The 21,704-nt window shown below is 43.1% G+C and overlaps 1 protein-coding gene across 1 annotated transcript in view; it reads right to left on the bottom strand.

Annotated features, from left to right (window-relative positions):
- Nucleotides 1-19,045, bottom strand: part of LOC143137561 (uncharacterized) — a 26,523-nt gene extending 7,478 nt beyond the window's left edge. The window contains exons 1-38 of the mRNA XM_076297801.1: nt 18,849-19,045; nt 17,265-17,453; nt 16,724-16,743; nt 16,542-16,583; nt 15,590-15,682; nt 14,341-14,412; nt 13,299-13,343; nt 12,147-12,200; nt 11,391-11,444; nt 11,056-11,109; nt 10,691-10,744; nt 10,513-10,566; nt 10,116-10,160; nt 9,720-9,773; nt 8,273-8,317; nt 7,924-7,977; nt 7,574-7,672; nt 7,430-7,474; nt 6,989-7,087; nt 6,715-6,768; nt 6,503-6,610; nt 5,916-5,969; nt 5,451-5,549; nt 5,205-5,258; nt 4,943-5,041; nt 4,506-4,559; nt 4,164-4,217; nt 3,697-3,750; nt 3,492-3,545; nt 3,328-3,372; nt 3,116-3,214; nt 2,540-2,647; nt 1,801-1,908; nt 1,439-1,492; nt 1,055-1,108; nt 828-935; nt 275-328; nt 87-140 (exon numbers count right to left, since the gene is read on the bottom strand). Of these exons, the coding sequence (XP_076153916.1) occupies nt 87-140; nt 275-328; nt 828-935; nt 1,055-1,108; nt 1,439-1,492; nt 1,801-1,908; nt 2,540-2,647; nt 3,116-3,214; nt 3,328-3,372; nt 3,492-3,545; nt 3,697-3,750; nt 4,164-4,217; nt 4,506-4,559; nt 4,943-5,041; nt 5,205-5,258; nt 5,451-5,549; nt 5,916-5,969; nt 6,503-6,610; nt 6,715-6,768; nt 6,989-7,087; nt 7,430-7,474; nt 7,574-7,672; nt 7,924-7,977; nt 8,273-8,317; nt 9,720-9,773; nt 10,116-10,160; nt 10,513-10,566; nt 10,691-10,744; nt 11,056-11,109; nt 11,391-11,444; nt 12,147-12,200; nt 13,299-13,343; nt 14,341-14,412; nt 15,590-15,682; nt 16,542-16,583; nt 16,724-16,743; nt 17,265-17,453; nt 18,849-18,933 (2,625 nt within the window). The 5' untranslated portion in view covers nt 18,934-19,045. The remainder of the gene's footprint in view (nt 1-86; nt 141-274; nt 329-827; nt 936-1,054; nt 1,109-1,438; nt 1,493-1,800; nt 1,909-2,539; nt 2,648-3,115; nt 3,215-3,327; nt 3,373-3,491; nt 3,546-3,696; nt 3,751-4,163; nt 4,218-4,505; nt 4,560-4,942; nt 5,042-5,204; nt 5,259-5,450; nt 5,550-5,915; nt 5,970-6,502; nt 6,611-6,714; nt 6,769-6,988; nt 7,088-7,429; nt 7,475-7,573; nt 7,673-7,923; nt 7,978-8,272; nt 8,318-9,719; nt 9,774-10,115; nt 10,161-10,512; nt 10,567-10,690; nt 10,745-11,055; nt 11,110-11,390; nt 11,445-12,146; nt 12,201-13,298; nt 13,344-14,340; nt 14,413-15,589; nt 15,683-16,541; nt 16,584-16,723; nt 16,744-17,264; nt 17,454-18,848) is intronic.
- Nucleotides 19,046-21,704: the final 2,659 nt, after the last annotated feature.

Here is a 21,704-nt window from a genome sequence, read left to right on the forward strand (position 1 = left end):
CATGGAAAATACAGCAGTCAGTATATCGACCCAGAACTAATAAACAAATGAAGTAAATTGAAAAGGCCATGATGAAGAAGGCTTACGGAGGGGCCGGGAGGTCCAACTCTGCCAGCAGCACCTGGGAATCCAGTAGCACCCTGTGGACACGAACACACAAAACCCATAAGAGATATCCTGAACAAGAACCGCAGTTATTTTTTTGTAAGCGAAGCTGCAGAATTAAAATAGACATCCAGTGACGGAGCAAGCCAGAGATGGTGCAGGTACTCACAGGAGGTCCAGAACCACCACGGGCTCCCTTGGATCCAGTGGCACCAGCAGGACCCTATGGTAGAGGTAAAGAAGGTCACACACATGGAAATAAACACATCATAGTTGGCCCCACAAGGCTTCTGTTTTAACATTCCATATGTTATCTTAATGCAGAGGAAGTAGATTGGGAACCAGATAGAATGTTCAAGCATTGTTTTTGTTTTTATTGTTGAAAGGGTCTATAGCACTTTCCAAGGCACCCAAAGCCTTTTACAGTGAAGGGGGGACCTCAATAACCACCTCCAGTGTGTAATACACACATATCAAGGTACCATACACAAAATACTACAACATGCACAACTACTTCTAACACTACTACTACTACTAATAATAATAATAATAATAATACAAATAATAATAAAACAAGAAGTTATTGCCTGAAATGTCAATAGGGCAGCCAATATTGAAACAGGTCAAATGGCTAAAGATAACCGTGATATGGGAAATGTGAAGATTTCTGGAGAGATAATGAGCTATATTCATTTGCTTTTTGGGTCACAGGTGTCCTTTACCTGAGGTCCGGGAGCTCCAAGAGGTCCAGCAGGTCCGGGGGCACCAGCATCTCCCTTGGGTCCGGTGTCTCCCTTATCTCCCTTGGCACCAGCCTGTCCATCCATGCCCTATACAGCAAAACAGGACAGATGCAGACCAGCTCAGTGGAAATGAAAAACTACCAGCTCACAGGAGCTGTAACATTACAAAGGTGAGAGAGAGAGAGAGAGAGAGATAGAGTACTCACAGGGGGTCCAGCGAATCCAGCAGGTCCAGGGGCACCACCCTCACCACGCTCTCCCTAATAGGGGGAGATTTACAGAGGTCAAAGGTCAGAGAGCTGCAGTGCATTGCATCATTCACAATCACTGAAGCATATGCTAACAGCACATTAGCAATGCTAACAACAGCTTAGCTGTTCAACCTACTGGACAACTCAATGATTTGTTAAGCTTATTAGTTGAATCTACTACAGAGTTTAGGGAGGGTTTATTGACCTTTCAGCATAAGGGATACAAGAACATTTAATTATTGTTGCTGTTACAATAAAAGATCATTGCTAAATAATCTGGAGACTTAAAATATTGATATTAGGAAGGTGTGAGTAGAGTCTGGTGAAGAGGGCACTTACAGGGGCACCACGAGCACCAGATACACCAGCAGGTCCGACAGGGCCACCCTCACCCTAGGACATGGAAGGAGAACAGGAAGCATGGAAATTAGGAACTAAACCAGAAAAGAAAAACTGCACACGGTTTGCTAGTTTGTTGACTACTTGGTGTCTAGTAGTTTTCTCTGGTATAGTACTAATTCTTAAGTTAGGTAGTATTCTCAAGTGACAAAAACAAAAAAACTACATAACATTCCTTGTTTCATCAATACATGCTTTTTTTCATTTGCTGTAAAAAAAACATACATTCAATTGCCAGAGCAACATAATTCCCAACAAACTGTAAACATAGAGAATGTTGTCCTTGCCATCTATGTCCTTACCTTCTCACCAGGAGCACCGGAAGGTCCACTAGGTCCAATAGGACCAGTCAGACCACGATGACCATCTTTTCCTGCGGCACCATCAGGCCCCTTGACACCAGGCTCTCCCTAACATTCAGTAAGAGGAAAGAGATTATTGTTAGCATTATCGTCTAGGCGCAATGTTTGCATTCAGTAAGAGGAAAGAGATTATTGTTAGCATTATCGTCTAGGCGCAAGGTTTGCATTCAGTAAGAGGAAAGAGATTATTGTTAGCATTATCGTCTAGGCGCAAGGTTTGCATCTGTGACAGCAGTGCAGTGTTGACTATCACAGACCTCTCACATCACATTGAGACGATCTCTGGGAAAACCTCAGACTTAGCCTCAGACCCATATGTAATGGAGAATATTTCTGTGTTAGCATTAGCCTTAGTTAGAGGCCCACATCGAATGGAGACTATGTTAGCATTGGTCTTAGCTTTAGCCACAGGTATTAGCCAAAGCCACAAACCCAAATCTAAAGGAGAGCATCTCATCTCTTGTGTAACATGCAATATAGCCTACCCTATAGTGCACAAAAATAAAGTTGAGTTTTGCAGTTTTGTGAAGATATGACATGATAATTGGTGAGATCATTCCAAAACTAGCAAACGAGCATAGTGTCGGTTTCAGTGAATATGATCAAAAAAATCTTGGCAACTGCAGCTTTAATGGTGGTGGTCAACCCTTGGTTGTGTGTGGCAGGCACCCATACTCACCCTCTCTCCCCTGAGTCCGGGCATACCGCCAGCACCACGCTCTCCGGGCATTCCCTGCATTCCTGTGGGTCCCTGGCTTCCGGGGGCTCCAGCAGCGCCAGCCTCACCCTATATAGAGAGGGGGGGGGGGGGGGCAACAAGGGTCGTTAGCGGGCAATCAATATAACCGCAAAATAGGAGGAGGTAAAGATGGACCCTGAGAGATGTGTGGAAATATAGATAGATAGATAGATAGATCCTTTATTGATAGGTAGAGGTAGAGAGGTAGTGGTCCAGGATTGAAAAAAAATATTTATTTGAAAGATAATTTATATGCAGTAAAAGAATGTTTCAGCACAGCCACATATGGTGTGGCTGATGTTGAATTCATGTTGTTGAATCATAAATGGTGTGTTCAATGACATGAAGCTGAATTCAAAGTCATCCTGTCACACATCGGCTTTGCTTTTGTTGTTATTTTGTTAGGATTCTACATTTACTTGATTCTTCGACACTTTAAGTTTGATACAACATGTGTACATATTTACACATTAACCTTACATTTTCTCTTTTTTTCCTTTTGTTCTTTCAACGTACCTTAGCACCATCGGCACCTGGGCTACCAGGAGCACCACGAGCACCAGCTGGTCCAGCAGGCCCATTGGCACCACGCTCTCCAGGGAAGCCTCTGTCTCCCTGGGGAAGCAAGCAGACAGTTAGCATGGAGGAATATCATTCACAGGAGGACCATACAAGATCCCTTTTGGGGGTGATGTGATGTATTTGTATGTCTTAATTTCTTGACTTACTCTTGCTCCAGAAGGGCCGCTGGGTCCAGCCTCACCGGGCATACCCTGTGTGTCGGGAAGAGAGGAAGAGAGTTAGCGCACACAACTATGAACGATTAAGATTGCTGTAATAATCCACATATAACGGATGGGATCAGAGCACAGCTATTGTCTAGACCACTCACCTGCTCTCCGGGCTTGCCAGATTCTCCAGTAGATCCCTGAGGTCCAGGCAGACCCTGTAAAATACAAAGTGGGAACACTTAGTTATTGAGTCAACAACAGGTTGAGTATGTGTGCTAGTTTTGTATGAAGGTGTGTGTCCATGTGTGCGTGTGTGTGTGTGTGTGTGTGTGTGTGTGTGTGTGTGTGTGTGTGCATTGCATCTACCTGGAATCCAGGTGGGCCTGCAGGTCCCTGCTCTCCCTTCTCTCCAGCAGGTCCCTGTGGAACAACAGGAAACAGGAAGTGACATCAGCAAAACAATTATCATAGGAAGAGTGTTTTAATTCATTCAAGTGATATTGATTTAATATTAAACATTTCTCTGCTCCTATCCTGATTTCATACTATTAATAATTCAATAATTCATTATTAATGTTGATAGCTTGTTTGTTTAATTTGAATATGTAAAATGTGAGTTCGCATTATGTTATTTCAGGATGTTTTGATGTACCATTTATAGGAAGGTTTGGTATACAAAAATACTTCTCAATTTGAGAGACAGAAATAGTTCAGACATAGTATAACTTGAGAGTCAGGAGTAGCAACATAAAAAGATAAATGTTCTAATTGCTATTGGAAACAATGCCTGTGACATGTCCAACAGTGGGGGTCGTAACAGGAAGTGTACTTACAGCGGGTCCAGGGGCACCAGGAGCGCCAACATCACCATCTTTGCCAGCAGCACCCTTGAAAGAAAAACAAAACACAATATTTTATTTTGACCATTTTACTTTGATCATCATGCCAATTGCAATAAAGCAAATCTCTTTGCTTGAATAACTGATAAATACTGGCTTGCTTAATTACAGTGACACTCAAAATGTGTAACTTAAATATTGTGAGGATGGTTCAGGTAATGGGACATTTACATTTATTAATTTAGCTTTAACTTTTGTCCAAAGCGACTTAAGATGAGGAATTAGAAAGCTATTTGGTCGTGTTAGTTTCCAGCAGAATGGAAAAAGGACACTTACAACAGCACCGACAGCTCCAGAAGGTCCTTTCTCTCCGGCCTTGCCAGCCTCACCCTGTTGAAGACCAGAGGTCAGCATATCATTAATAAATAGTTTCAATTCTTTTATAGTACTTTTAAATAATACATAAATAGTATGTTTTAACCTTTTTTATTAATAGCAGTGACATAGATTGTTATACACTAGGAATGTCATGGTACATAAGAGGCTAACAGATGATTGTTGTTGCCACATGTTGTTGCCATGCAACAAACTTAATGGTTTACTTTCCATCTTTAATCTTTCAATCCCACATGGGCGAGTACCATAGTTTAAAAGAAGTGTTGAATGCTGTTCTTACTTTAAAACAGAATAGTTTAGATCAAGGTGTCAAGCGGTTTTTAAAACTGCTTTTTAATAACACTCGTATGTGAAATGTGTAAGATGGAGGGACTTACACCAGGTCCCTTGGGGCCAGGGAATCCCATCACACCAGGCTGTCCTCTGGCTCCTGAAGGGCCAGGGGGTCCAGCACGGCCATCTTGTCCTGGGGCTCCCTACAGCAGGATAGGGAAATATTAACTTCAGATAGGCGAGGCGTCAGCAGTATTAGGTATTAGGTAGAGACAGTATCAGAAATCTGAAGAGGGCTGATCTATAATTCTACCATTCCATTGTTCTCAATGTGAGTTACTATGGCGACTGTTTGTTTGTACTTACAGAGGCGCCAGCTTTGCCATCGGGTCCGGGAGCTCCGGGGCTACCAGTCATACCCTTTAGGGAAGAGAGAGGGCACAAATGTTAAAACACACTACATAACGTAACAGCGTGAAAGTGCACAGCGTGACAAAAAGGACAATAAGAGAGAGAGAGAGAGAGAGAGAGAGAGAGAAAGAGAGAGAGAGAGATGTACGGGCAGACAGAGAGAAATCTATGAGGTCAGAGGTCAAGTAATGTCTTCCTCACCTTGGATCCGGGCATACCAGGCTCCCCAGGACGACCGGGCTCGCCAGTTGCTCCCTTGGATCCCATAGGGCCGGGGTTACCACGCTCACCAGGACCTCCCTAGCAGACACAGAGAGAGAGAGAAGGGGGTAAGATACAGTTCATTTACAGGACAGTGAAAGCCTGATGACGGCCTCAGTAAAGTAAAAATGGTGAGCTCCTTCAGGACCCTGGACAGCTCCCTCTCAGTGGCAGTAAGACCACAAAGCCCTACTACATCACATGTGTGTGTGTGTGTGTTTGTGTGTGTGTGTGTGTGTGTGTGTGTGTGTGTGTGTGTGTGTGTGTGTGTGTGTGTGTGTGTGTGTGTGTGTGTGTGTGTGTGCGTGTGTGAGTGCTTGTTGGATAAAGATGGATAAATCCACCAAAATCCACCAGTTCTGTCCATCCATCTTTTTATCGATCTGTGTGGTCAGCTGAACTTACCTTAGGGCCAGGAGTTCCGTCAGCACCAGGGAAACCACGAGCACCAGGACCACCCTGTGGGGAGCAACATATACAATTAATTCTCAATCAACCAATCAATCAATCAATCTACCAATCAATCAGTCGATCAATTGCTAGCTCCTAGTCAGTTAAAGTAAACGGATACAATTAATACTCACTCAATGCAGCTGTTAATAATGTGAAATAAACATATGTAATTCATAACCAATAGCTCATCATCAGGATGAGCAAGCAGTGTGTGGTTTTAGGGCAGTGTTTCCCAAACTTTTATTTTCTGGGGACCCACTTTTTAAAAATGACAGACTATCGGGACCCAACTCGTGACTGTGGTAGTTAACAAACTAGATCCTAACGGAAAGCTGTTAGCTTTCCTAAGCTATATAAGGTATAAGATAGGGGTATTACACAACATAAATTGTCACTAGGCTATGCTGGCGACCCAAATAAAATCTCCTACGACCCACCTGTGGGTCGCGACCCAGTCTTTGGGAACCAATGTTTTAGGGTACACAGGATAGGGAGGAGGGAGGTGATAGGGAGAATTTTTAAGGGGTACATCTACTTACACGGGCTCCAGGGGCTCCGACAGGTCCGGCACCACCGGGCTCACCGCGAGCGCCTCTCTTTCCCTCCTCACCAGAGGGGCCAGCAGGTCCCTGAGATCCAGCGGGGCCCTGGAGGGGGAAGCCGAGAGGTCACAAGAAGGTCATATTGAGGTCAAGTAGAGGTCAACTGAAATGATGGTCTAGAGTGAGGTCAGAGATAAATATATACTCACAGGCTCTCCCTTGGGTCCAGCCTCTCCCTTAGCTCCGGGGGCACCAACATCTCCCTATCAGGACAGAACACAGCCAATCAGTTTAGCTTCAGGGGGAAGGGGGGTGGGGGCGATAGGACAGGGTGGATGGGGGCATTCGGGGTGATAGAACAGATGACGGGGAGGTCTGGTGATAGAACAGGTTGGTTGGGGCATTAGGGGTGATAGAACAGGGGGGCGGGGAGGTGAGGGGCAACAGAACAGGGTGGATGGGGGTACTTGGGGTGATACTCACGTTGTTACCCTTGGGGCCAGGGGCACCACCAGCTCCTGCTCCTCCAGCGGGTCCACGGGGTCCGGGGAAGCCAGGGGCACCAGCAATACCAGGGGCACCCTGCAGGGGGCGCATGGGAGGGGAGGAAAAGAGTTCATCAGAATAGGCAAACAAGACATACAGAAAGCACCAATGAGAGGAGAATACATTCTAGCATTCTAATGGATATAAATAAACACAATGCTGATGTCAGGGGCATTCAACATGTGGGCAGTGTTATTGGATTATGTCATTTATAATTCATAATGGTTTGAGAACAACTGGCTTAATGTTAGAAGAGTTAACTGCATTGTCAATTCGGGGGTGTCCTCTCAGTTAAATTGCCAATGAAAAAGTAAACAATTAAAAAAATAATAATAACACTAACTATGCCAAAAATGAAATAATAACAATAACACTTACAGTAGCACCCTTGGCACCGGGAGCACCATCAGATCCAGGGTTACCCTGTTGGACAGAGGGGAGGAAAGGTTATCACATTTAGAACGGGTCAAGGTCAAAAGGTCACGTGTCAAAGGTTAAAGCGCAGCTCTGAGTGGGACTCACGGCGGGGCCGGCAGCTCCAGCAGGTCCGGGGTTACCAGGCTCACCACGGGAACCAGCGGGTCCCTCAGAACCACGGCTGCCTCCGGGGCCAGTCTCTCCCTGCAAGGCCAAAAGAGGAATTAGTGTGTGTGTGTGTGTGTGTCGTGCTTCCACTAGTGTTTATGGTGGGAAAGCGGCATATACGTGTTTTTTTGGTAATAGAATTGCTGTTTGTGTTTGTCTGTGAAGTTGATTTTTGCTGTCGCCATTGCTATCATGGTGTATCGCCATTGATTGTTTGAACAAATTTAGGATAAAAGGTGTTGCATGTGCGGTGCATGTGTGTGTGTGTGTGCCTGTGTAAACCTTACCTTAGCTCCAGCAGATCCAGGGAATCCTGGGGGTCCGGAAGGGCCAGTAGGTCCCTATAATAATGAAAGAAAAAGAAAAATTAATACACTGAAACAACAACTAGAATATGACACTGTGTGTGTAAACATACACATTAATTTCAGATAAACTACTCAAACTAGATGACTAGATATTAGTAGCTTTTACCATATAGTTTTTAGCCATTATGCTATATTGCTATGCAAAAGAATCATAAAAATGGTTCAAGCTTAGAAAAATGGCTAGAGCTTCATTGGGCTTCTACTGCCATGCTGTTTACTGGGTGTGTTATTGTGTTGTTTGTTGTTGACGTTTGAGAGAAATACTCACAGGGGGTCCACCAGCGCCACCATTGCCATCATTACCACGAGCACCCTACAACAAATAAACACAAACAAACAAACAAACAAACACATGATTACATGAGGAGCTGTATTGCGATACAACAACGTGGCAATGCCACAGTGTAAGCACAGGAATAAAAATACTGGAGAAATGAAGTTACTGTATGTCTTAACATGCTACTAAATCTAAGGCATATTGAGGAGTAGGCGCTTTGTCTTTCTGTTCTATAGTCTACAGGAAGTGACCTCAGAAGCTCTTGATACATCTTACCACACTAAGCTCACAGTCACAGTGCATGGGCTGAACATTCTTGTTAAAGTTTTTTCAGACATGTCCACTTAATTGATATAGGCCAGGAGGTACTCAAATGCACTTTTTAAATCTCACAGTATCCCTTTATTAATAATCACTATCACTAAGTTGAAGTACTGTAAATTAAAAAGTTTTGACAAATTCTTCCTCTAACATTTTCCTCATCTTGCAAAGCAACATTACATGTAATAAACCACTCATGAGGTTTATGGTACACCTTTTTCTAAAAGATTACCAAGCTCAACATTACCCAGCAAATCACAGTGCTGCTTTGATTGAGTGAAGTTATGTCAGCGTATGTTGTAAAGTTAATTACATATATACATTACACATGTACTCACATACATAGCTCAGTCAAAACAGCGAGATGATTTGACAGGCCGATGTTGAGCATGCTAATCTCCATTTACAGTCCATGAGGTGAATTGCAAATTCCAAATCTATGGCAGTGTTCACAGGACTGAGGTATGCCTCAACAGGAGTGAGGTGTGCCTCCACAGGACTGAGCTATGACTCCACAGGAGTGAGGTATGACTCCACAAGACTGAGCTATGACTCCACAGGAGTGAGGTATGATTCCACAGCATGGTGGCGCACCCTTACAGCTTAGTCCACACGCATGGTGGCACACACTGACTGAACGAGACACTACACGCTCAGCTCAGCCAGCCAGGGGTGTCGGACTGGGGGTAAAACCAGTACTGATTACTAGGGCCCCCAAGTCAAAAGTCTGGAATGGGTGGGCATGGGGGTCCATCAGGACTGCCTATGCATAGGGCTCAGGATCTTGTGCTACGCCCTTGCAGCCAGCAGTAGGCAATATTCACCTCCAACATACATATCTACTCACAAAAGATTCAGCAGCAATCTAATTCACTTCATCCCTATGACTGAGCCTATGTTTTTAAATCACTGGTACTAAATGATTTAAAATGATGCACATGTAAAATCTCCAAATGCACTAAATCCCTAAATATATTGTGTCTTCCTTGTAATGGTTTCAGAGATATACCTGTCATGCTGATGCTGATTGTGAAATGCTAAATTTGTGTCTTTGAGAGGTTTTGTGTGTGTGTGTGTGCGTGTTCATGGAAAGAGGATTGTGGGTAATTCAACTCACAGCGGGCCCAGGGGGTCCAGGACGGCCTCTCTCGCCGGGCATACCGCGAGGTCCCTGGGAGGGGAAGACAGGAAACACACACAGATTAGTCAGGTGGACACACAAGTGCAGGAATCACAGTCTCATTTGGTTTGACATGGCCAATGTGAAAGTTAGTTTGAGCAGGGGAGAGAGACAGCTTGAAATAAGGTGAGAGAGAGAGAGAGAGAGAGAGAGAGAGAGAGAGAGAGGACATTAAGAGAAGTGGTGTGAGAGAGAAGAGCAAAGAGAAAAGGTAGGGAAATAGAAGTAGAGAGAAGAAAAGAAGGAGATAGTGAAAGAGTGAAAGAGAGAGAGAAAGAGTGAGAGAGAGAGAGAGAGAGAGAGAGAGAGAGAGAGAGAGGACGAGAAGCTTACCATGGCACCAGCAGCTCCATTGTCTCCAGGGGAACCACCCTCTCCCTAAATCACAACACACACACACACAAACACACACACACATACACACACAGTTGCATGAGCTGCATGGACAACCCCACGTATTTCAGCTCCAAAGCATTTCACACAGACTCTACTCAGAGTTTGCCTTGTTTTGTTTGTCAAATCTACTGTACATGGGTTAGCATTGTTCACTCAGTTTGTCCGACTCCACAGTAGAATGGCATATGCATTTAGATACTGTCCAAACACTATGTGATGCACTTCCTCCTTTGATTTATCCTTGACACTTCTCGGTCAAATGTTTAATAAGTTCTTATATTTATAATAATGTTAAATGATAATGTTGTTCATTTGACTGGAGTCAGAATTATACCTTAGGTCCAGCCATTCCAGCATCTCCCTTGGCTCCATCAAGACCGGGGAATCCCTGGAGAAAGATAAGAGAAGGTCAGTTAGAGGTCAAAGGGTCAACATGTCTGGGGTCGTGACCTCTGCTGGGAGAGGTCAGCAGTGTGATTGTGGTGTCGTATCTGCAGAGGAAAGGGACTTACTCTGTGTCCCTTGATTCCGGGGAGTCCGGGGGTTCCTGGGAAACCACGAGCACCCTGGGGAGAAGAGAGAATGGAATGGCTTAGGACAGGGCCATCGTAAAGATATTACAGGACAGCCATTTTGAATATAGCTTGTACTGAAAGGTACTAAGAGCAATCATCCAACAGACATGAGGAACTGTGTGTATACATGATGATGATGATGATGATGATGATGATGAAGAAACTGAGGTGTGTGGGTGAGTGCGTGTCCAATGTGTGTGTGTGTGTGTGTGTGTGTCTGTGTGTTTGTGTGTGTTCGTGAGTGTTTGTCCAGTATTGAGAGAAAAGAGGAAGATCTATTTTTTTGCGTGTGTGATGCTCACCTGAGGACCAGCGGGACCACGCTCACCGGGGCGACCAGCCTTGCCAGCCTCACCCTAAACACAAACAAAAATAGATAAATAAACATACTTTAAAAAAAAAAAAACTTACTTTAAAAGCAACATGACATTTCTCACTGATTGGGCTCCATGACTGTATTACCAGGCTATTACATGTGTTATAATAGCAGCATAAAACTACTTTAATAAAGACAAGTTTAATAAGGCCATATCTAGCCAACATGTCCAGTATGAGGATGTGCATATGTGCTTTAGGTGACAAAAGGTCTGCGATTAAAAAGTTGACCTGTACAAAATGGAGCAGGTATGTGACTTACATCATCTCCGTTCTTGCCGGGAGGACCGCCAGGACCGCGAGGACCCATGGGACCCTGTGAGACAGAGAGGTGAGACTCAGGTGAGACTTGAGTGAGACCCAGTTGAGACTTGAGTAAGCGTCTATCCAGACAGGGCTCTTCAAAAATGTACATTATGCCATAGTATGAGCAATGATATTACATAAGAAGATAGGAAGAAAAAAAGACTGTGTGTGTACCTCAGTGTGTGTCTATGTGTCTGTGTGTGTGCGGCGAGGGGGGGGGGGGGGTCTTTAAGAGCAGGAAGTGATGTATGTGTAATTGACACAAGTAAATCTGGGTCACTAAAGTAAGTAAGGGAATGTGAGGACAGGTAATGTCAGTATAGGTAATATGAGAAACAGGTACTACAAGTCAGTCAAGGAATGCTGGTAATGTAAGTCTAGGTAATGTGATATAAAGTAAAGTTAGTCTAGGTAATGTGAGATGAGGTAATATAAGTGTAGGTAATGCCAGTTTAGATAATGTAAGTCTAGGTAATGCGAGATAATGTAAGTCTAAGTAATGTGAGATAAGGTAATCTAAGTGTAGGTAATGCCAGTTTAGATAATGTAAGTCTAGGTAATGTGAGATAAGGTAAGTTTAGGTAGTGTGAGATAATGTAAGTAAAGTAAGATGTAATATAAGTGCATATACAGGTAATGTCTAGATTAATCTAGGTTAGGTGAGACCAGGTGAGACCAGGTAGGTTGAGGACAGGTAAACGATGATACTCACAGGTGCGCCAGGCTCGCCAGGCTCACCAGGGGGTCCGGTGAAACCCTGAGGGCCCTGAGGAGGAGAAAGGTGATCACAGATCAATCAGCCATCACTAATCAATCACTAATCAATGATCAATTAGAGGAGGAGAAAGGTGATCAGCCATCAATAACACTACTAATCAATGATCAATTAGAGGAGGAAAAAGGTGATCAGCCATCAATATCATCACTAATCACTGATCAATTAGAGGAGGAGGAAGGTGATCACAGATCAATCAGCCATCAATATCATCACTAATCAATGATCAATTAGAAGGAGAAAGGTGATCAGCCATCAATATCATCACTAATCAATGATCAATTAGAGGAGGAGAAAGGTGATCACAGATCAATCAGCCATCGGTATCATCACTAATCAATGATCAATTAGAGGAGGAGAAAGGTGATCAGCCATCGGTATCATCAATAATCAATAATCAATTAGAGGCGATGTTTGTGAGACTCCTCTGCGCGTCTAACTGGTTGGAAATGATCTGGACTGAATAATTTGCTTAGGTATCTCAGCAATATTGACCAGGCCCAGCAAATTGTGTCTGTCTGAATAATTAAATCGATCCCAGCATATGATTTTGGCTTCTTAACTTAACCCACTGTCCTCTTGCTCATAGTTAGGATAGACCTAAAATGTCATTTTTTATATTGACATGGCACAAAACAACGACCTAGAGGACAGGCTATTAAACAAAAATGACTGACTGCATTAGTATTACTATTCACTGTGCTGTGCAGGAACTAAATACTACTCCCTACTAAGCATCCTGTCATATGTAAAAACTATTACTCTAATCCCCTGCCTGCTACACTGATGTCTGTTTACTCTTAGCTGACAAATCGTCCCATTGAAACTTCCAATGGGTTTCCAACCCATAAGTACTAAACATCCCATCTCATCCGTTAAACTGACAAGATATTTGTTTGGTCTGTCTTACTAATATGCACAAGTTTGCCACAGCAGCCAAAAACATCTAATTTATCACATGAGGACTTATTTAGTGAGCCCTCACCATTTGATCTTGACAGAGATGAAGCAGGACGCGTTTAAATAACTGATAGATGGGCAGCAAAGTGAATCAGGCCAATAAATGGCAGCAGAGGGAAGAACACTTACGGAGGATCCACTAGGTCCAGGAGGTCCACGAGGACCCATTGGGCCCTGTGAAGAGAGAGAGAGATGGATGGAAAGGGAGAGAGAGAGAGAGAGAGAGATGGATGGAAAGAGAGAGAGAGAGAGAGAGAGAGAGAGATGGATGGAAAGGGAGAGAGAGAGAGAGAGAGAGATGGATGGAAAGGGAGAGAGAGAGAGAGAGATGAATGGAAAGGGAGAGAAAGAGAGAGATGGATGGAAAGAGAGAGAGAGAGAGAGAGAGAGATAGAGAGAGATAGAGAGACAGGGAAGGTGGGTGGGGGGATTGGAAAGACAAGTTAAACACATGGCAATCCAGGAGAAGAAAGCCTAGTGACAATTTGACTGAGGATGATGAATGGAAATGGAAAAGACATTATGTGATGAGACACTCAGTCATAGCTCAAGGGCTTCCTTTGTAGATGTGGATAAAGTAGGCCTACAACGGAGCATTAGTGTGTGTGTGTGTGTGTGGGGGGGGGGGGGTCAGAAAGGGGGTAAAGAGAGTCAGATTTGATATTTACTATTTTTTTCAGGATAATAGAGTTTGTTAAAAGATAAAGGGGTGGTATTGTTGGTATACAGTTGGTATACAGAGTGTGTGTGTGACTAGAACCAAAATAAATAAAAGCGGTTGTCTATGGTAGAGCTACAGTATGTTCAGTGGAAACCTAGCTGGAACTCTTTCATTAGTTCATCGGGTCAAGGCCAGTGATTGTAATACAACATGGCCTTCCCTGCAACGAGCAGGTAAAAGCTTTTTAAAAAGAACATTCAGTCCAGTTTGGTTTATCTGTTATCATCAAGGCCTAACTGGTCAGACCAAGGCTTTCTGAACATTGTCAACTGGTACCACAATGCACAGGATACAGGGTGAAACTTGGTAGTGAACTTGAAAAGTCACTTTCAATACCAATACAAAATGGAGTGCATAGGAAAAGGCTAGAGCAATTTATCTGAATGAAAGTGGGTAGCAGCTGGACTAACTGTAAATACTGAACATGGACTGAGGGAGAGAAGCCCTTACCATTGGACCAGGGACAGAGGGGCCGCTAGACTTGTCTCCGCCATAGGACATCTGGGAAGCCGTACGGAAGTCCTATAGAGAAACATACACGCACACACACACACACACACACACACACACACACAAACAAACAGACACACACAGGGCATTACACTCAGAAGCCTTTCAGATCCTGATTAACACACGCAACATTAATATTTATTTGAACTTAAACCCTCTGCTCTGGAGTATAAAATACATTCACATCCAACTGAGTCTGTTTCTAAACAAAACAAACAGTACTCTTTGAGACACTGACCCTGACACCCTGAATGCAAGAGTGAGATAAAGAGTCAGACAAGAAGTATGTGACAGTTCAATATATACCTCAACATATGTTCATGAACTGCAAGATGCTGAATTTATGCATTCAAACTTGTGATATTAGTTTGAATCATTACTTTTAAGAATGAAGACATTACTTGAATCTTGGTATGGGATTCCTACTATGTCTATAAAGCCCAGCGCAGACTATGCTACCACTGCAAATAATAAGCTAAAGCATAATATGAGTTTGCATGATTGCCATTGGTATGAAATAGTTCATTGGTAAGAATGGTCTACTATTGCTAATGTGTTTATGTGTAAATAATGATTTACTATTACTACTATTCCTGTCTATTCAAACAAATTCATTACATATTTTTACTGCTATCGATTACTACTGTCTTGAGTAACTGCTAATGTTCCATAAATTAGATATCAGTATGCTCAGAATGTGCAGTATGTTATCGGGAGTTGTTGGGAGTTCTAACAGAAACATGCCTGTGTAACTCTCCCGGGAACGCATGACTGAGAAGACAAAAATGGCCGCCGCCTGAGAGTCAGGTCAATCAGGTCGATCTATGTACTGTATGAGCAGGGCTCACTTCCTGTCACCTGAAGGGACGTCCCTTCATCCCAGGGCAGTAACACACCTGGATTTTAAAGTTGTAAAGAGCGCTGGACTCAGAGGAGCCCATCAGAGGAGACATTTTTACTTTGCAAAACTTACGGCCTGCACGTTTGAGATGGATATAGCTCATTTTGGGGCTTTGCATGCGCACAAGCACACAAACACAAGCACACAAACATACATACACTTACACACGTACACACACACACGTACACACACACACACACACACACACAGACTAACACACACACAAACTAACACACACACACACACACACACACCATACACAGAGTTTTGGAGAGTTATGCTACTTACTCCACCAATGCCATTAGGTCCAGGGGGGCCTGGGGGTCCTGGAAGTCCAGGCTGACCGGGAATGCCATCATTACCAGGAACTCCTGGAGGGCCCTGCACAGCGGACGGTGGGAGAAGCAGGGGGGGGAAGAGGATCGGCATTAAGTCATCACTTGCGGTCACTCCAGCCACTGTTCTACACTAAAGGCCTGTACGGCCGTGATTCATCTCTAAAGATCGGATCGGTGGTGATGCGGTTCCTTCATAGGTTGACTATCCCCTGGGGATCAATAAAGTATCTATCTATCTATCTATCTATCTATCTATTTATCTATCTACAACCACACTGCTGCAAAGTGCAGATAGATAGATACGGTGTCCACAATTTGGAACTTGTTCCAAAAGAGTGTCTAGATTAATACTGCCTTAACACAATCGTCAATCGTGCAATCAAAGCATAATGTTAGTCGCCACATCACAGATCCGTTTCTTTACATTTTGTATAAATTAGCTTTACATGATTGATGACATCACACAATTAGAGAAGTCAAAGGTCACTAGGTCAAGTGTAATGACATCATCATGTTGACATCTTTCCGTTAAAGGTCTCAAATCATGACAATATGAATTATGCAACGTAACACAACGAGCGATCTACATAGCAGACTACTGAACACTAATGATTTTTCAGGTTTTACAATTAAGTAAACATGTAAAGTGAACACCAAAATGTAATAATTTTCATTCAAATTATTTTTATTAAACTTTCCAGGACTATACCAGGAATATATGTAGATTAAGCAAAGCTTGAGAAATCATTGTTATCAAGTGTCGTAAACATTATGGGCCGGTGTCCCATACATGGATTAGGCCTAGTCCTACACTGTGTGTGTGTTATGTTGTAAACCACCTGATATGTGTATACATTACATATGTATTGTTTTAAGACATGAAAGCATCAGGTCAAACTTACAGGGTCTCCTTTCTCACCGGGACCAACTGGTACCACCACGGGCTGTAGGAGACACAAACAAAAGCATTCAGCATGTGTGTGTGTGTGTGTGTGTGTGTGTGTGTGTGTGTGTGTGCTGTTGCTACTAGATAGTAATGAGGGTTCAAAGTTGATTGTCATGGTTCAGTGTCATGGTTACTAACCTCATCGGTGGGGAATGAGTCTGAGGAGAAAAAGAAAAAGAAAAGTGTCAGTGTGTTGAAGTTATAACTCAGCCATTATCATTCTTAAACTGTACGTATCGATTTAAAATGTGTCTAGGTTACCATCTGAGGCCATGTCAGTAAAGAATGACATGTTTATTTAAAAAAATGGTCAAGTTGATTGAGTTAAAAAATGGTCAAGTTGATTGAGTTTGGTTGGCCAAATCAATCAGAAGCCAAGGCATCTTTTTGTTTTTCAATCCAGGCTCAAAAGCAATGACCCAAATAAAATCCATGGATTTGGTTCACATCTTTCTCTTGAGGAATATCCTTGCCAAGTCCCCTTTTCCATGTTTTTTCCTTCTTTGTATGAGGGGGAGTGTTAAACTCCTCGTTTCCTCACAGGTTTGGGTCACCTGAAGGGCAGCCATAACAGTCTACGACCAGAGAAGGGGAGGCTAGGTGGAGTGGTGTGCTGGCAAGGGGTGGAGAGGTGGAGGGGAGGTGGGGTAGGGAGTCGGGTGAAGTCGACCAGCAGTACCTTCCGGGCAGATGGGGCAGCACTCTCCGTCAGGGATTTCTGGGTTGGCGCAGTCGGATGTATCCTCGCAAATCACTTCGTCGCACATGACGCTTCCGCTGTCGCAGACGCAGATCTGGCAAGGCTCTGGTTTCCAAACATCTTTGTCGTTGTACAACTGGCCGTCCAACGTACAGCTACCGAATGTGCCTGCGCAGAACAACAGCAAAGCGTGAGTCATCTGGGTGTCTGTGCACACCTTTTCAAAGGGTAAGTAACATGAGTGCTAAAATCGATGTCATGATTTTGAGAAGCATGACATCACCGTAAAATTGATTTCGAACACAGACAGGCCCGGAGAATCACAAACAAATCGAAAAAAAATAACAAAACACACAGCAAATACATAATTTAATCTCGACACAATCTGCAAACTGAAGAAGGTATTCAGGGATCAAGTCAACCATTGCCTCGTTTATACTTTTGTACCATAAATGACTGTGAAGAGCAGGGAGCCTTGACACAAAGGCATGCAATTGCCGAGTCTCTAAATAAGTGCCAAGCCATTTAATTTAAATTAAGGAAAAACATATGCATGTTCAACATTTTCAAAACTTTTTTATAACGTAAATATATACTAAGGAAAATAACTGTCTTTTTCAGAAAGCGAGAAAAAACGAAGACCATTTAGTTGGGAGGAGTTGTGCCTAATTATAGAGGTTAAGACAAACCCTTGCAATATCAAATTCAACCGCATGGTGGCGCCCCACAACCATAATATGAGTTTGAGTCATAATGCCGCAGCTCCGGCTTGCGACTGAAGGATGTCTAGACTGCTGCAAAGCAGACGTAAGAAATTCCGTTCAACTGTGCCATATAGAACAGATGACATATTTCCACCAAAAGATAAAATGACATAGGGAAATGATAACCGACAAAACCGAAGGTTTCCAACATATGTTGTCAGACGAACTATAAGATTATATATGAATTCAAATCGTTAAATCTTAATACTATTTTTTTTTCTCGAAAGACCCTTGATGATGACATCCAGATGTTAAAGTCGTCTTTATGCAAACTTTTAGCCTATACATCTTCAGCAGAGAAACAGACATAGGCCAATAAGATCGAGTTTTTTCTCCCTATAGACAGCAGTTTCTATTCCAAGAGTAAACGACCAGGATCTTTAGAAAAAAGAAAAGTCCAGTGATTTGTAAAATGGTTTGATCTATGGTGTGCCTCCATCCCTTCTGCATCCCAGGAGAAGCGCGTTCACGCTGACTGCAGCTGCGAGAATTTCCTCGCTCCAGGACATCAGTCGTGCACGAGCGACAGGCGCTGAGAACATGTAACGGCACGCAGAAGCGCACTCGGAGCCTCTCAGGGGAAAGAAAGGCAAAATCCATCACGTAACGCCAAAAGTAGTGGGGGTACATGGAGAGACGGAAAAAAGTTCTGATGCTTATCAAGCCACGTTTATGTTTATATATATAAAAAAAACTTTAGCACACCTTTTCCGATTTCAAGCGCATTTCCCCCCTCAAGGTTTCTCCTTAGTTTCTGTCCAGCATCATTTCTAAAGCGCGTAACAAAAGATATACTCACTCTCGTCCTCCTCTCCTTGCGCTCTCACCAAAAGTACTGTTGCGGCGAGCAACAGCCCTAACCGAATATCCACAAAGCTGAACATGACTAAATATTAGTCATGTAGACTCTTTGAGGCAAGGGGAATCCTGTTTTTTCTTCAGCACCAATCATGCACGGTAGGGTCCGGTCTGTACAACTCCAATCCAGACCCTAGCAGAAACTCCCTACTGCTTAAACAAACGGGTGGCCTAGGCTTTTATATGCCAATGTTTTGGGGAGGTGCTGCGCGCGTACCAGATAACTTCTACATGTACAAGTCAAAAGTCCCTCCTTCGCCAAGTCATGAGGCCGCCTTTAAACATGTCGAGCAACTCCGTACACTCCTCACAACGTGGACATTTTTACATCAAATCAGAGCTAATGAGGATTCTTTCTAGACAAGAATGGACACATCTGCAAAAATCCAAAAGGCAGCGATGGATATATAACTTTTAAAGATCGCTTTTCTGCGGATATCGTTCTTTAATGCAATCATATCGAAGTCATGTTAATATTAAACATTTAATGAGACAAAATAATGATAATGTCTTTTGGGACGTTTATTTCAAACTATTGCACGCGTTGATGACGTTTCTCTTTAACGCATCATATTTTTTCTCAAAGCGGTCAGATAAACTTTGGTATGTTGTTCTCTTGAAGGGATTTCGTTCTGATTGTTTATAGGCAGGTGACTGTACTGGTGCAAAAATATAATTCGTTTGTATCGAACTTAATCTACCGTAAAGGAGATTTTAGGATGTATTCGATGGCCAAGAAAAAGGTGCATTTGGTGCACGCTATTGTTTCGTTGGTTTTAGGCAATCTGATAATTTGTCTTAATTAGTGTGATACATGTGGCCACAGCAAAACTGAGACAAACTTAAATTGCATTCAGATTAATCCCCTCTTCCTAGTAAGGACATTTTAAGGATGATCTCATAAACTGTGATTCAATGGGTAAAGCCAGTAACAAAATAATTCTGTCTTAGCATTGATTCTGAGGTGTCTTTGCAAGTGAATCATGCACACATTATATTTTATTTATGACTTTGCAGTCAGGTGAATGGCATTGCATCCCTTTTGGCCCTAAATGATCTTATTCACAGTCATGTGTGGCTCTGTATGATAAGGCAAATGGGACCGAATCCCTGAGGTAAGGTGTCTGTGTGAACCATGTTTCACATTCCCACACTGTTCTCACCACCAGGTGACTGAGGAAGCAGGCAAAGACGTGGTCACCAGGTTACACACAACAGAGTAGAATCACTTAACAGTTTTTAAATAAAACAAACATATTTAAAAGCAGTTATGTAATGGTGGCATACACATTGTCTCCATTGTTACAAGAGATCATCTGCATGTCAATTACCACTAATGTGTCGCTGTAAAATAAGAAGCATGCTTGCTTGCGTGGAGAAAAAAAAAGTCTGAGTTGAGTGTGTGTGTGTGTCTGTGTGTCTGTGTGTGGGTGTGTGTGAGAGAGAGAGAGAGAGAGAGAGACAGAGAGAGAGATAGCTCATAGACACGTTGCAACTCTGAGGATCTCAATGTCGTGTACACGTTGCAACCTCAACCGCCATGGCCCTGCCTGACCTCCCTCAGTGTGTGTGTGTGCGCGCGCGCGTGCGGACGCGTGCGTGGGTTTCTGTCACTTGTCCAGCAAACGTGTCTCTCATTTGGCTTTTTATAGCACGGGCCGATTTGATCCACTAACATGAAAGTCAGACATGGGAAGCTCTCCACACCATCCTGTAGTACTCAAACACAGGCTACCTGAATAGAGTGCATGTATGCACGTGCACACAGGTGCACTCATTGTTTCCCAAAGTTATTTGTTACACTAAAAATAGTCCATTTAATGTAAATGTTTGATTCTTTTTCATCTGCAATAATTCACTCGTCAGACTCTTCAAAGTGGAGTCAGCACTGCAGCCAGATCAGTTCAGTTTCATGAATGCCAGTTCTGTGTGGGGTGTTCTCTCTTTCTCTCTCTTTCTCTCTTCTCTCTCTTCTTTTTACTACCGGCTGTCTCTGCTCCTTACACCTGTGACAATGGTGTTGATGAAGGAGTACAGATGGTCTGTGATTATCTTTTTAAAGCTGTACTCGTTGGGGTGAGTAAAAGCCACACGTGTCTGGTGCCAAAGCACAGAAAGGCCCCATGTCATTGGGCCCATAATGCACTGGGGCACCAGGGGAACAGACCAACTGCATTGGCTCTGGGGTGGACAACCATTTATCCAATATTGGGCGGGTTTTATACCATAGACAGGAGAAAAGCGTCATTTTTGTACAAATTTTTGTATGGAGGCAGCTTTTGCTCATTTGCTGACTGCATCAATATTAAACGACACAGACGTGTATTTTCTTTGAAAGTGAATAAACTGCTTTTAAAGCCTTTGTTGTCAAGGAAGATGTGTTTGCAGTACTTCCAAAAGGATTCTTTTTAGAGTTTTTAAAAAACGTAAACTTAAGTTTAAATTCACCACAGGTTATGTCCCTTGGAAATTGAAACGAAGTGATAGGACCCAGACTCGTTCTCAATTGAGAGTTGGTCTGGTGTTGGCCGAGCTAGACCTTCACAGCACTACCTAGCACAGTCAAAAGCTGTGCTGCATAGCCTACTGTCACCACATCCCCACAGACATCCGTCACGTTTTATGAGGTGGAGAAAAGGGGTGGGAAAATGAAGGTGGAAATTGAACTGAAATGACATCACAGCTTTCAGTCTGGGGCTAAAAGCTGAGATGCATTAGGGAAAAGTTCTTGAAAGTTTTCACATAGTTTTCTTCGACTTTGACACACACACAAATGGTCTGTCTGAGGTTGTAGTTT

This window comes from Alosa pseudoharengus, unplaced genomic scaffold, assembly GCF_046254945.1.
Source record: "Alosa pseudoharengus isolate Yale_2024_CS ecotype anadromous, Long Island Sound unplaced genomic scaffold, YU_APseudo_1.1 YU_APseudo_1.1_scf_21, whole genome shotgun sequence".
In the NCBI taxonomy this organism is placed as follows: domain Eukaryota; kingdom Metazoa; phylum Chordata; class Actinopteri; order Clupeiformes; family Clupeidae; genus Alosa; species Alosa pseudoharengus.